The sequence below is a fragment of the Manis javanica genome, chromosome 17, assembly GCF_040802235.1.
Source record: "Manis javanica isolate MJ-LG chromosome 17, MJ_LKY, whole genome shotgun sequence".
NCBI lineage: Eukaryota > Metazoa > Chordata > Mammalia > Pholidota > Manidae > Manis > Manis javanica.
Window position 1 is genome coordinate 13,669,701 of NC_133172.1, and position 15,533 is coordinate 13,685,233.

General features: G+C 46.4%; 1 protein-coding gene and 1 long non-coding RNA gene across 3 annotated transcripts in view; one reads left to right on the forward strand and one right to left on the reverse strand.

Annotated features, from left to right (window-relative positions):
* The first annotated feature begins 1,872 nt into the window (after positions 1 to 1,872).
* On the forward strand, positions 1,873 to 11,642 carry PSMC4 (proteasome 26S subunit, ATPase 4). Of its 2 annotated transcripts, none has more exons than XM_017669313.3 (11): positions 1,873 to 2,021; positions 2,938 to 3,036; positions 3,155 to 3,341; positions 4,850 to 4,996; positions 5,081 to 5,190; positions 5,293 to 5,386; positions 10,338 to 10,505; positions 10,592 to 10,668; positions 10,799 to 10,967; positions 11,182 to 11,237; positions 11,410 to 11,642. In XM_017669313.3, the coding sequence occupies exons 1-11, from the start codon at positions 1,986 to 1,988 to the stop codon at positions 11,521 to 11,523; spliced, it is 1,257 nt and encodes a 418-aa protein (XP_017524802.1). In that variant the 5' UTR covers positions 1,873 to 1,985; the 3' UTR covers positions 11,524 to 11,642. The 2 variants fall into 2 exon arrangements, with proteins under 2 accessions (XP_017524802.1, XP_073082182.1); XM_073226081.1 differs by lacking the exon at positions 1,873 to 2,021 and adding an exon at positions 2,541 to 2,636.
* The window catches only part of LOC118971626 (uncharacterized), a 55,613-nt gene continuing 43,387 nt past the window's right edge, over positions 3,308 to 15,533 (reverse strand). The window contains exons 3-6 of the long non-coding RNA XR_005060140.2: positions 14,266 to 15,507; positions 13,927 to 14,143; positions 6,445 to 6,593; positions 3,308 to 3,440 (exon numbers count right to left, since the gene is read on the reverse strand). This is a non-coding gene — a long non-coding RNA (uncharacterized lncRNA). The remainder of the gene's footprint in view (positions 3,441 to 6,444; positions 6,594 to 13,926; positions 14,144 to 14,265; positions 15,508 to 15,533) is intronic.

Genomic DNA, 15,533 nt, shown 5'->3' on the forward strand with positions numbered 1-15,533 from the left:
GGAGGAACAAAGGCAAAATTCTCACATAGGCTTGAGTCTTAAGTCTGGAAACTGGGAGGATAAGCACAAGAGGCAAGAAAGTAGAAGATGGATTCAATTTTAAGTGAGATATTCTAAGACCCAAGTAGAAATATGGGATACCTTTTGGGTGTTAGGGCAAGATTTGGAAGAAGAACCAAGAGTTATCAATGCAGAGAAAAAAGGAAGGATTTGTTGTTATTGTTTTCCTTTTTTGTGTGTGGAAATAAAACTGGGACCTTCAACAAGGAAGGCAGGTTAACCAGATCTGATTAATCTTTGGGTTCCCCTAGCTTAGGGCTGGCACTGAGCAGGAGCCACTAATGCTCTTTGTGACTTAGTAGAAGCGACTTTCCCTTGTCTGAGCCTCAGTTTCCTCATCTGTAAAATGAGGAACAGTAAATCTATCTCTAATGGTGTTGTAAGGATTCAGTGATCATGGTTTGGAAATGGCCTGGTTAAAAGTAAACGCACAAATGGTGTCTGGTGTGACAACCCACAACACACCCACTAGAACAGAAAAAAAATTTTTTCAGACAGGCAATGTCAAGTGTAGGTACAACTTGGGGGACTGTCAGTTAGTACAGTCTGTAAGGTAGTGACAGTGTCTATTAAAGCTAAACACCTACCTGCCCTTGATCAGCAATTCCATTCTTGAGACTATTCCTGTGTTTATCAAAGAAATGTACCAGAATATTTATAGCACCAGTATAGTCCCAAATTGGAAAATATCCAGTTCTAGGCATATTCACACAATAGAAACCATACAGAAATAACAATTAAAGAACTATTCCTACGTGCAATATGCATCTCACAAACATAAATGTTAAGTAAAACAAGCCAAATATACAGCACACACTATGAGTCCATAGAGTTCAAAACGGACAAAAATAATCCAAGCTGTTAGAAAGCAGGTAGTTGACAACTTTCAGGGGATGGGGGTGGCAGAGAGCATGTTCAGGGCTTCTGGTGACTGCTAATGTTTAGTTTCTTGATCTAAGTACTGGTTATATGGGCGTGTTCCCTTTGTGCAAATTCATTTAACTGTATGGTAATGATCCGTACTCTTCTCTGTTATTTATACTTCATTAAAAAGTTTCAAGAACTAGCAGTGTTTCCCTGGGACCAGAAGTACAGGCTTTGGCGGCAGACAGATCTGAGGCCCCATGCCCTGGCCCCTCTGACTGGCAAGTGGTTTCATGGTTCTTAGCCTGTTTCTTTCTCTGTAAAAGGGGGAACATAATGTCTGTTGATTCAATGAGTCAATACACGTACGACTTAAGCACAGGGCCTGGCATAGGTCTGCAGGGGGCCCTGCATGACCCAACTCCTGGCACTGCTGCCTCGTTTTCTCCAGCCCTGATGGTTGAGTTCTACTTGATTAGCTTTAACCATAATGTGGGATTGGTACTCCTTACCCCGGGGTGCAGCCCGGTACGCGTGTCACTCTTAGGGGCAGCCTGGGCCTTCCTGCCTCCGTGCGGTGACAATCCTCGGTCGCAGGCCACGTGGAGACCTCCTAAAAAACCCCTTCTGCGAAACCCAGCCCAAGGCATCTCCAGCCCAGCCACTAAACGAGAGCGAAGAGCACTTGGCCACCACTCTCCCTGACAGATTTGCGACACATTGCTCAAATGAAAACGAAGTGGGCAGCGACGCCTACAGACGAGAAACTCCGCGCTCGAAATACCGCACAAAATCCTGCCACCCCGCGCTACTGCGCAAGCGCTCCTTCCCGGGTCAGCCGGCGCGCCCGCGCGTTACCGAGAGCGCATGCGCAAAATCTTGGGGGCGGAGCCCAGGACGAGGGCCTCCTTCCTCTTAGTCCTGCTGGGCCCATTCAGGCCGCTCTCGGCAATGTCTTCAACTACATTTCCCAGAAACCACTCAGGCCCTGGCCTTCCGGTAGCGTTAGCGGAAGCGGTGACCGCATTTGGCTGAGCCACGCACAGGCTGTGTTGGTCACTATGGAGGAGATAGGCATCCTGGTGGAGAAAGCTCAGGTCTGGTGGGGCCGGGCTCGCGGGGAGGGTTGGGGGTGGGCGGCGACCTGCTTGGGGAGCTTAGTGACAGCGGGGGTCTCTCCCTGGGTCTGGGTGATTTGAGAGGCCTCGGTGTGGAGCTTTGTGCCGTCCCGAGGCCTGGCTGTGTGGCTGTGATGTTAAGACGGCAGTAAACCTGGGAAAGCGAGGCTGCGGGAGTGGGTGACGTTAGAGGTTCTTTGGCACTGAATGATTTCGAGGTCTAGCTGGAAGTGCTCAGTGACATTGGTGGCCTGGAGGGGCTGGGGATGAGTCGGGTTGTGAGCGACGTATGGGACTTGGCTGTGGGGCCTAATGTCTGAGGCTGGGCTGGGGAGCTTACTTATGTTCGGGGCTTGCTTGGTGTTGTGGGGGCTAAGTGATGTGTGTGCTCTGGCCAAGTATGTTTGGGGCCTACTGGGTAGCTGGATGACATTAGGGCCTAATGTGAGTTGGGGTTCTGTGACATGAGGGATATTGGGGGAAAGTTAGGTAATGTTAGGACTGATTGAAGGCATGGTGACCTTAACAGCTGGTATGAGAGAGCCCTGTGACGTCAGGAACCTGTTGAGGACGTTTGAAGGGCGTTGGGGTCTGGTAAGATGATGTGACTTTTAGGCCTTAGTTGGGAGTTGGGCGACATTGGGAACATGTTACAAGTGGCATATGATAACAAAAGATCTTTTAGGGGGCTAGTTGATATAAGGGGCCTGTTAGGGGCTGGGTGACATCATGAGCCTCTTAAGAGGGCTGAGTGGTTTCTGGGGTCTGTTTAGAGGGACTGAATGATGTCAGAAATCTCTTGGCTGAGTGATTCATGGTAAAGTGTAGAAGGGGCTCTAGAGTCTTTCATGAAGGGGCCCTTTTCTTCTAACTTGAGTTTCTTCCCTTGGTGTAGGATGAGATCCCAGCATTGTCTGTGTCACGGCCCCAGACTGGCCTGTCCTTCCTGGGACCTGAACCTGAGGACCTGGAGGACCTGTACAGCCGCTACAAGGTACATTAAATCCCAGTTTGTATCCTGCACTGGCCCAGCATCCCATACTCCCCCTACCTTCCACCACTCCCTGGCTCAGCAAGGCCTGATCCCCTACCTGTCATCTTTCTGGTCACAGAAGTTACAGCAAGAGCTAGAGTTCCTGGAGGTACAGGAGGAGTACATCAAGGATGAGCAAAAGAACCTGAAGAAGGAATTCCTCCATGCCCAGGAGGAGGTGAAGCGAATCCAGAGCATCCCACTAGTCATTGGGCAGTTTCTGGAGGCTGTGGATCAGAATACAGCCATCGTGGGCTCCACCACAGGTGTGTGGTAGGTGGTTGGGTAGCAGGCACCTCATCTGTTTGTTCAACAGCTGTTAACTATTCTTGCCATGTGTCAGGAGTTGTGTTAGGGTCTCATAACTGCAAACAAGACAAGACAATATGTTGTTTTTCAAAGTAGTTTGACTCTGATGCAAAAGTAGACATATATTTTACATTTTCTCTATACAGACACATATATTTTTTCTCTTCCCTTGATGTATATATATACATATATATATATGTATATATGTACATGTAGACACACGTAGTAAATACATACTAAAAGTCTCACCAAATGATATTTAGCCTTACTGTGTGTGACATACTCTGATGTTTTCCATTCTGTTATAGTCTATTTTGTTTTGACCAATGTTTATTTAGGCTCTGAGCCTCTAAATTGATTTCATCACTACTCCTGAGTGGGGATCTGCAATTTGAAACCATCAGTGAAGTGTTAAGAGATGGGGCTCCAGTAGCACTTAGTTATGGTAGCTGCTGTTATTAACATGGGCCCAGGCCCTGCCCTCATGATGGTTATTGTCTCTGCATTTATCTGTCTTTTCCTTCTTCTGGTCTCTACTCCTTTAGACCAAGCCATGTTCTTATAAAGGTGGAGAAAATGCATAACTGGGCCTGGAATTGGACTGATGGGCTGGTAGTGAAGTAGAGAAGGGAGGGAGATACCCAGAATGAAGCCTGTATCTTTGACCTGTAGAACTTAGTGGGACATTGAGGCTATCCCTGAGATGGCAACATGGACAGAAGAGTAGGTTTAGAGGGGAACAGTGAGGATAATTTGAGGACATCACAGGAAGGGGTCTAGGAAGCTGCTAGACTGCCAGGTCTGAAGGTCAGAAGAAAGGCTGAGACTGGAAAGAGATGTGCATCACCACTAGAGGTGGAGGTGGACCGGAGAGGTGAGACTGGAGACTGGATGAACAGGGAAGAGTCTGGTAGGAGACCTAGTGGAAGAGGACTGGGCTGAATCTGGGCAGGGTCCATGGGGAGGAGAAGAGAGATTGGCTAGAGAGACATTCAGGAGGCTGGATGGAAAGAAGGTCACAGTGACAGAGGGCTATGGAGAGAAGGGGAGAAAGGTCCAGGATGAGGCTTGGGGCTCTGGCTGGTGACGAGGGACCATGGGCCTCCCTGAGACAGAGACCCAGGAGCAGCATCACAATTTGGGGGAAGATATGAGAACACTTTGGGTCACAGTGAGTGAGAGGTGCCCTGGGAACACCCAGGGGAAGGCATTCTAGGAGGCTGCTGGTCACCTAGGCCTGGAGCTCAGGAGAGTCAGGGCTATAGGTAGACAAGTTGTTATTTTGTGTATATCTGGGGCATGGACTGGAGGAGGCAAGACTAGAGGCTGAGAGAGCCAATCAGGGTGTGAGTGAGGGATACTGGTGACCTGGAGGGTGCAACTGTGAGGTAAGAGGGAGGGGGTACAGTTTGGAAGTTCTGGCACTTCTCATTTTCTCTGCCTCTCTTTCATCCCCTTCCCAAAGGCTCCAACTACTATGTGCGCATCCTGAGCACCATTGATCGGGAGCTGCTCAAGCCCAACGCCTCGGTGGCTCTGCACAAGCACAGCAATGCCCTGGTGGATGTGCTGCCTCCTGAGGCCGACAGCAGCATCATGATGCTCACCTCAGGTGAGGGGGTGGTGCCCAGAGCTGGGGAAACCTGATTGGACCCTGTGGGCCAGGCTGGGAGTCCCAGCTCTGCTCTCTCACCAGACCAGAAGCCAGACGTGATGTACGCAGACATTGGGGGCATGGACATCCAGAAGCAGGAGGTGCGGGAAGCTGTGGAGCTCCCACTTACACATTTTGAGCTCTACAAGCAGGTGAGAAGCTGGAGGCAGCAGGGAACGGAGAAGCCCCAATGGGTCTCGAGTTGGTGACAGGTACCTCTGCCTTATTCTTCTTTATCCACCCCTTTGTTTCAGATCGGCATCGACCCTCCCCGAGGGGTCCTCATGTATGGCCCACCTGGCTGTGGGAAGACCATGTTGGCAAAAGCTGTGGCTCATCACACGACAGGTAAGCCACTTGGCCCCTCCCTCCAGCTCTGACCCTCTGGGCTCTTCTAACCTTGTTCCCTGCTCTCTTATCCTTCCTAGGAAGTGACCCTGCTTAGTGGTTAAGAACATGGGCTCTGATTGCAGAGCCCCTGTGTGCCTCTTACTGGCTATACAGTCCTGGGGAGGCAACTTCACCTCCTCCTGCCTCAATTTCCTGATCTCATAGAAGGCTTACTTCACAGTGTGATTGTGAGAGATGAATGAAATAATGTAGCATTTTTCCTATGGTGGGTTATGACCCATTAGTAATTGTAAATTCATGAGTTGCAACCAGCTTTCAAACAATGAAACGGAACAGCAAATGTCAGAGTCCCACTTAGTAAGAGCTCATATGGTTTTGTGAAACTTGCTGCATACACATGAATGCTTGTGGTTGTTTATAAATGTATTTCTTATTGTAGGTTTCAGACAAAAATGTCTGAAAGTCACTGTTTTACTGTTTGTAAAGCCCAAGGACAGGGCTTGGCACATCTTAAAATCTTAATACATGTAGGCCAGGGAACAGTAAAAGATACTGGTTTAGTGGTGTGTTTTCTGGGCTAGACTGCCTGGGTTTGTTGCTTGGCTCCCCTACAACTACAGCTGACCCTTGAGCAACATGGGTTTTAACAGTGTGGGTTCCCTAATGTGCAGATTTTTTTCAATAAATATATTGGAAAAATTGTTGGAGATTTGTAACAATTTGAGAAAACTCAACCTAGAAATATTGGGGGGATAAGGGTATGTCATGAATGCATAAAATAGATACTCGTTTATCATTCACTATCATAAAGTCAATAATAGGCTCTTAGTAGTTTTGGGGAAATAAAAAGTTTTATGTGGATTTTTGACTGCTCATGGGTGTTGGTGCCCCCAGCCCCTGCATTGTTCAAGGGTCAACTATACTTACTTAAGTTAGTACTACATAAGTAAGTTAGTTCATGTAACTACTCAGCAAGTTATCCTCTCTGTGAGTCTGTTTCCTATTTTTCTGGGTTATTCAGAGGATTAAATTGATAAAAGCTTCTAGAACCATACCTGGCATGTAATAAGTAGACAATAAATGTTAGCCATTGTCATGATCATTCATTTGTTTAACAGTTCATTGGACTTTTCTCCAAGTCCCTCTGCTGGGATACAGTGATGAATCAGATATGTCCCCTGCTTTGGAGAATCTCCCAGTGTGCCTGGGGAAAAAGAAAAATAAACACTTAGAACTCAATCAGTTAATATTTATTGAGCACCTAATAATATGTGCCAAGCTGTGTTCTAGGTGTGGCAGATAAGGTAGTGAACAGAACAACATCTCCATTCCTCATGGAGGTGATGTCAGTTGGAGGAGCACTTGAACACGAGTGAATAGATTATGTGTCACGTGGTGCTAAGTGCATGACAGAGAACTAAGCAGGGCAAAGGGATAAAGAATAATAAGAGCTGCAGTTTATATGCTAGGACTGGGGGATGGTCAGGGAAGATTTTTCTGAAGTGATATTTACATGAAGACCTAAAAGACTTGAGGGAGTAAGTCACATGAATGTCTAGGGTAGGGAGTTTGAAAGGGTATCTCGCCGCAACCCTCCTTACTCAGAACGACTCAGGGCCCACGCAAGAGATTTTATTATCTGAAAGAGTGGCTGCCCCAGAGGGAGGAGGGGGGGAGAGAGAGAGAGAGAGAGAGAGAGAGAGCAGAAAGAGCAAGAAGACAGAGAAACAGAGATAAAGAGACAGAGAGAAAGCAGTTGTGTAGTGCGAGCATTGTGCCTTTTATTGTAGCAGATCCGCTCATCCTGTTGCCTTGGGAGAGAGTCCAGATGTTCAGAGATAGAGTAAGCCCAAGCAAGCCCCAAGCAAGCCCCAACATAATTCACCAGCTTATGTGTTTAAGACCATAGAGTAAATAGAAGATAAATTATTATATTCTTACAGTTTATCAGGCTGAGGGATTATTTTGTGCAGAGGCCGTGAGGCAGGGGTGTCCTGAGTGCTCCAGGAATGGGAGGAAGACCCCTGCAGCTGACGCCAAGTGAGCAAGAGGGCTCATGGTTGGAGTGAAGGTGGGGACAGTCTGCCGAGTAGCAAATGCTCCAGGGAAGCGAGGAGGGTAGTGGGATTGCTCTAAAGGGAGGGCATATCAGTCCATTCTGTCAGCGCCTCTCAGGTGGGGGTTCCCAGAGGAAGGCCTGGGGTGGGAAGGCCCTCTTTTAGTGAGTTATGGGTAGTTCATGATTCAACTCCATGAAGGCAGAGGCCTCATGCATGTATTCTTTTATGTTTCCAGCATCTACCCAGTAACTAGACTGTGGTAGGTGCCCAGAAAATGTTTGTTGAATGGCTGGTTAAAGGAGAGGCTGTGCTTGGCTGGTCCAAGATGTGAAGCTGAAGAGATCAGAAAGGGCACAGATATAAATAGTTTAAGTGCTAATCTCAGAGATTTTGCATGTTGTCTAAAAACAGGGTAATTTTAGACAGGGTTCAACAGAGATATAATGCAAGCCACATATATAGTTAAACATTTTTAAGTACCCATATTTTTAAAAATACGTTAAAACAAATAGTGAATTTAATATATTTTATTTAACCAATATACTCAAAACACTGATTTTATCATGTAGCAGATACAAAATTGGGAGATTTTTTTCCTATTATTTTTTTGTTTTAGTAAAATATGTGTAACATAAAATTTACCATTACTAACCAATTGTAAGTCTGGGGAAAGGAAATCCCAGAGCAAAATACCTCTAAAAACCGAAATCAGTCAAAGGGAGAAATAAAGTTTAAAATCCGTTCATTGCTCACAAACTGCAGTCCCGGCCCATCTCTCTTTCCTGCTGCAGCAGAAGCAAACCGGCCCTCCCGTCACCTCTCAGGTACAGATAAGCCCTCCGTTGCCCAGGTAATTACCCATTGATATGGAGATGAACTTCTCTCCGCCCCTGAGGAGTGATGCAAATTAACTAAAGCCATACTTCTTTACAGCTCTGAATGCCTACTGATATGCAGATATACTAAAGCCAGGCGAGATATTCTGGAAATAATACAATTTTACCCACACCAATTTTTAAGGGTATAATTCAGTGGCAGTAAGTACATTCACAATGTTGTGCAGCCACCACCACTGTCCACCTCCAGAACTTGTTCATTATCCTGAACTGAAACTCTGTACCCTGTTCCCCCTCCCTCCACCAGTCCTGGTAACCTCTGTTCTACTTTTAATTTCGATGAATTTGCCTATTCTCAGCACCTCATATAAGCAGATGAGTAATACAATGTTTGTCTTTTTGTGTCTGGCTTATTTCACTGAGGATAAAATCTTCAGGGCACATCCATGTTGTAGCAGGTGTCAGGATTTAGTTCCTTTCTATGGTTCCATTGTATGTAAATACTACATTTTATTTGCCTGTTTATTTGCTGATGAACACTTGACTGAGATATTTTATACTGTCTTGAACTAAGTCCTTTGGTAGCTGGTGTGTATTTCACATTGATAGCACATCTCATTTTGGGCCAGCCACATTTCAGTTGCTCCAAATCAGAGCCAGTGGCCAGCGGATCAGAGAAGTGTTCTGAGCAGTTTGGCTTTTTGAAAGATTCTTCTTGCAGCTGGAGGTGAATAGCCTGGAGGACAAACCTGAAAGCCAATTAAAGATCTTTGTAGTGATCCTACAGAGACAGATAATGGTAGCCTTGGGTGGAGGCCTTGGGAATGGATTGGAGAGAGAAGGTAGAATCAAGGGGTAGAAGTGACAGGATTTACTTACAGACTAGATGTGGTTGACAAGAGGGAGGAGTCAGGAGCAACTCCCAGTTTCTGACTTGGAACCAGGTTATTGGACCTTCATAGGATTGGGGAACAATGGATTGGTGTAAGGGGAAGGTGGATTCAGTGTGGGACATGCTGTGTCTCAGTGACCAGGGAACCTTTACTGGAACGTAGTATGAGAGATTGGGAGGACAGGGAAGGCAAGGTGGGACAGGGGACTGCAGTGACTGAGTGAGAGAGGCAGAGAGAGGCCAGGGTCAGATAAGGGAATTTCAGAGATTGGGGTTTCACATGTAACAGTTGGCACATGCAGAGCAGACAAGGAAAGGTGTGGCCAAAGCAAGATAGTCAGGATGTGGTTAGAGCAGGGCAAGTCAGAAACCCTGAGGTGTGGATGTTGAGCGAGCCCTAGGTGATGCCGGTACTGGGGAGGAGGGACACTTTGAGGCAGGACTGCACCTTGCACAACTGCTAGCTTATGATAAACCACAGGGTCTGCATGGTGAAGTGAGTCTCTGCTATCGGAGGTGGCTGGAAGGAGGGCCCTGGAGGTCACTGTGTAACACAAGCCCCATCCAGCTATTAACAATCAAGTTAAATTATAAAACAAGTTTAAAAGGAGAGGGCCAGAACAAACTGTCTTCAATACCATTACCACTTGTCGATTATGTCAGAATTTGTGCCTATGGTCCCTGACTCTTGCATAATATTCAAAAGTGGGTCCTTACAGCAGATGGAACTTGGAGCTCTTGGTGAAGCAATACAGTGCCTTAATGCATGACTTGTTACTGATTTTTTTCCAGCACTCAAGAAATCCAGATTTTTTTTTTTGAATCTTGAATTCCATGACCATCTCTAGCTCTCCAAAAAGGCATGTTGGAGCACAGACACCTTTGGTTTTTTTAATATCCTGATTTTTAAATGTTGGGGCAAACATAGTGTGCAGGCAGGATTCATGATTTGGGATGCTAGTTAGCTGTGGGGTGCAAACAGATGGTTGACTGTCCCAGCTGGATTGGGTCCAGCCTGGACATGAGAGAATGACCTGGCTACTTGGAGTGGGCGTCCAAGAAAGGCATGTCCTCAGGGAATTCAGTTTCAGTTGAAGCAGGCTGAACCGTAACCCTGTGGAAGGCCCATCCTTATCTAACCCTTGTCGTCCTGCCATCAGCTGCATTTATCCGGGTCGTGGGGTCGGAGTTTGTACAGAAGTACCTGGGTGAGGGCCCTCGAATGGTCCGAGATGTGTTCCGCCTGGCCAAGGAGAACGCACCTGCCATCATCTTCATAGATGAAATCGATGCCATTGCCACCAAGAGATTTGATGCCCAGACAGGGGGTGAGTGATGCCCAAACAGGGCCTGGGGCCTTGGGCAGGCTTGCCATACTGGATGTCTTGTACTGACCGTGTTGTACACATGCCAGCTGACAGAGAAGTTCAAAGAATCCTGCTAGAGCTGCTCAATCAAATGGATGGATTTGACCAGAATGTCAATGTCAAGGTTTGGGGTTTGTGATGGGGAGGTGTACTGTGGGAATCAGGGAAAGGAGGCTGGCATGTGAGGGAGGCAGGTATGATGGGAAGGAGGGTATAGTGGGGATAGGGGTCTGAGCTAGCCTTCCGAATGCCAGGTGATTATGGCCACGAACCGAGCAGACACCCTGGATCCTGCCCTGCTGCGGCCAGGACGTCTTGACCGTAAAATTGAATTTCCACTTCCTGACCGCCGCCAGAAGAGATTGATTTTCTCCACTATTACCAGCAAAATGAATCTCTCAGAGGAGGTTGACTTGGAAGATTGTATCCTGCTTTAGAAGCAAGGGAAGGTTCTTGGTTGGGAATGAGGATTGGATCTTCATCTCCACCTCTTCTGTGACCACAACCTCCACTATGCAGGTAGGAGACCAAGGCCCCAGATGAGAGGGTGGTGAAAAAGACAGCCCCAGGCTGACTTCCAGCTCCAGGCACTCACCCCATCATGCAGGGAGTGGTTTCCTTAACTCACCCACTGCAGATGTCGCCAGACCAGACAAGATTTCAGGAGCTGATATCAACTCCATCTGTCAGGAGGTAGGTGCCGGTCTCTCTGCATCTGGCATGGGGTGTATATATAAAGACTCCTCCTCTCTGAGACTACAGCTCCGATCCTTCTTTGCCTGCCTGGGGTGTGGGCCCAGCTCTCTGTTCCTTTGCCATCAGTGGGGAGCACAGGAATAGATTTTAACTCTTGTCCTTCCTTCAGAGTGGAATGTTGGCTGTCCGTGAGAACCGCTATATTGTTCTGGCCAAGGACTTCGAGAAAGCATACAAGACGGTCATCAAGAAGGATGAGCAGGAGCATGAATTTTACAAGTGACCTCTCTCTCCACACCACAGGGGCCAGGGACTTCTTTCACTTCCCTGACCTCTGTCCCAAAACCTAGTTCTCTTACCTTTATCCAGGATTGGTGTATTCAATAAATATACAAGATTGAATCTGTTTAATTTATTCTTAGAAGTTCAACTCCTTTGGAGTATCTGGGCTTTAAACAGGATCCCCTGTGTCCCTCCTGCCTTCCTGACAGATGAGTGGGTAAGGTATATGGCCCAGGTTACAGCTTGAGAGGGAAGCAAAGAATCTGTTCCAAATGTCTTCATAAATTTGGGGAAATGGATGGAAAATGAGCCTCAGACTGCAGCCCTTTATGGCGAATTAAAGCCCCTGTTCCTCTCCCCACCCCCATTTCCTACCGGTACAAGGCCAATTGAGTGTGGTGATTCCTGTGTTCCTCACACTCAGAGGATCAGGGATAGATGGCCGTGCAGAGTCCTCCAGAGCAGGGATGAGTAGGCTGGGAGGAAGGTTTGAATGCCTGGGTTCTGGGAATGTCTTTGGGTCTTTTTGTCTCGTTGGGCCACAGACACATTTGGCTGGACTAATTCCCACCCTCTTTTGAGGTCTTTGTTCACTTGTCTTTCCTCGGCAGCCTTTCTTGATGCCCCACGTTGGGAAGGAACCCTTCCCCTGTACTCCCCTGGCACATGCACATGATTTGCTTGGCATTTCTTACAGCCCCTTAGACTTTCTCATGTGCTTGTCTGTTCCCTCCTCCAGACCGGAACCTCTGTAGTCAGGGATTGTAGTTTGACCACAGTTCAAATCCCAGTGCCTACACATGGTACATACTCAGTACTTCTTGAACAAATATATGAACGTCACTGTATATTTGGGAGTGGGATGGGAAGGAGGTACAAGGAAAAATAGTTGGGAATCACATTTTTGAAGGGATGGGTGATTCCTCCATAGATAAGCATGGCAGGTTGAACAGAGAAGTTCTTTTCTTCCCTCCTGGGACCTCAAAATGAGAGTAAAATGTAAATTCATAAGGACATAGAGGAAGACAGAGGAGATGGCAGCAACACAGTTTTGGAAAGACAGATAACCTGTTCACTGATGGAGCACACCTGAGGAAGCATGGATTTGAACTCAAGGGAGGCCCAGAGACAAAATCAGGTCACTTAATGAAGGTGAGGGCTGGAAACAAGAAAACTTCTGGAAAGGCCATATAAAAATTAGAACCTGGCGAGCAGTAAACAAGCTGTTGCAACTCCAGGCCCCTGACCCTTCTCCAGCGTGGCACAGACCACAGGTTTACTTTTGAAATTTGGGCCAACTGTCTGGGTGGGCAGGCCTGGAGCATGGACAAGAGGGGTGCCATGCTGAAGATGGGGATGAAATGAGCACCCTGGGCAGGCAACTGAAGAATTCCTTCTGAGGAAACTGGCAGCATAAGAGGTGAGAGGAAAATGGGTTGTTAAGCTACCTAAAGCCCTAAACTGATGAGTTTATATAATTTGGAAACATGGAAGTAAATTTCAAAAGAAACAAAAGATGGAAAGTAGAGCCTCTTGGGAGTAGGGAAATATGAGGCAGGGGACTATGGGAATGCTTTTTGTTTTATACACTTCATATAATACTTGACCCTAAGACTAGGTACTTCAAAAATGACAGTAACAAAATCACAGGGAAAAGAAAAAAGATCTTACAGGCCAGTAGATACTTGCAAGTGTGGGGATAAAGGAGGAAAACTGCTGAAGTGACAAGACACCCTAAACCTCAGTGATAAAGGAAGAGATTAGAAACAGAACAAGGCCATGTATCCCAGGACTGACAGCAAAGAAAACGAGAGGATATTGCCACAACCCGAATGGAACATCCCTTGTGGAGTGAGGATTTGCAGTTGTTTCCATCCCATCTGACGGCAGAGAACTTGTAGCATCTGCCTTAAACTCCGTCACTCAAGAGTCCTCATCAGTCCCAGAGACAGTGAGAAGAGGGTGTATGTGAAATAGCATACACATGATAAACTGCATATAACTAGTTAGGTGAGAGAGAAAACCCAAGTCCTCTCCAACAACTGTAGGCTCTCCTTTTGCAAGATACTGTCCCTGAGTCCGTGTGACGGACTGTTCCCTCAGCAGAACTGTAATCTGGTGCTTTGGCTTATTCTGCTGCTGAGAATTGTTAGCTCACCACCCCATTTTCCCTAGCACTCTGGAGGGAGTGACTGCTGTTTGGCAGATGAATCAGACTTGGGGTCCCTGTTGTCATTAAGTAAATCCCAATGTTGTATTTTAATAATAAGGTCTACTTTTTCTGCTTGAGAGACTCAGCGTTGAATTTTGGTCTCTGAAAAATAATAAGGAATCTGACAGATAATTGGCATAGAATGTTCTCTAGTGTTCTCAAGTCATCTTTACATTTGCCCCAACCACTTACCCAACTTAAAGTTCTTGAAGAATCTTTCAGAAGACATGGAAATCCCAGAGGAGGCAGCCATGCTTTCTCTCTATCCATCCACATGATGCTTTACAGGGCCTTTATCCATTTCATTTAGGTCAAGTGACCCCAAACTACTAGTCAAGAGTGACGTTGAGACAATTCCTCTAGGGGTCCAAGGCCTCCAGAGCAGTGCTTCGTATTTCAAAATTACTTTCTGCATTTTGAGAGTAAGCACGGGTGAAGACCACTGAGAGCAAAGCTGCCACAATAATAATGCTATAATTAACTAGACATTTATTGTGTCAATGCCCTTCAGCCAGGAACCCAGGAACACACCTGTAGTCAATCAGTTGGGCTTAGTTCTCATTATGAAGGAGAATGCACACCACAAGGAACTGTGCAGCATCTCAGGAAGAGGTTATTAGAAAAGGCTTATTAAAGGACTTGAGCTTGTGGTAGGTGATTTGGGTGAGGGTTTCAGGAAGCAGGACTTTGCTCCGGATTGGATACTGTCAGGAAGCAAAAGGAATTTTAATATGATTGGACACTGTAATAAATAGCACCTATATGAAGGCACACAGAGTGAGGCTAGAGCCATAATCAGTAAGAAGTAGCAGGCACATTAGCTGGAGGTGGGGATATGTGGTGTATCGTGTGGGTTCCCCAGTGATCTTGAATTGTCTGTGCTTAGACAAAATTATGAAGTGGCCTTGTTTCATCTCCCATCATCACAGTCTCAGAGTGACCTTGATTATGGTGTTCTATGAGATTATGTCCATGGAGAACAACATGGCCTAGCTGTGAGCACCAGGCAAGCTTTCAATACCAGAGGCCTACTAAGTGTCAGGCCAGTTCCTGAACGTCAGGGACTGCTTTTTCCGGTCCTCAGTTACATTTACTCTGTTAAGAGGAAATAGTAAGACTGAACAGTTGCTAAACAGCCTGGGAACTCTTACATCTTAGAACTGGAGTCCTTAAAGCAAGTGTTTTCCTGCCAAGGGAAACATGTATCTTTTCTCTGTTCCACTTTGCAAAAACATGGGGAAGAAAAAATTTAAATACACATAAACCTTTGTATTTGTTTTTAATTGTAAAAGGTAATACACATAAAGGTACCCAAAATATAAATGTATAATGTAACAACTTACAAATATAACACTTGTATAAACATCATCCAAGGACCAGGGAGTAAGTTTTGGCTGAAAAAGAAATCCCTACACAATTGTTTGCCCTTAGGCAGTGATGATCCGTCTTCTGGATATACCTTTTGCGACTGCTGCCACCAAGAGTGCACCCTGACTTGATAGAGCAACACTCTGGACATATGTCAATCATTGATCATTTCCACAGATGTTGCACGTCTAGTAACATTTCCTTCGGGTACTACTCAGAGTTTGTATGCATATCTCAGATGAGATGACAGTGCACATACTGCCAAGCAGTTTAAAAAGCCTCTGTTGAACACAGAGCAAATGTCACCACACTCTGCACAGACCAGACGTCCTGATGGCATGGATCACACCACAGCCTGTTCCAGGATGCTCACCAGATGATTCAAACACTGTCTTGCATGTCAGCCTCCAAGGAAGGAAGATGAAGAAGCA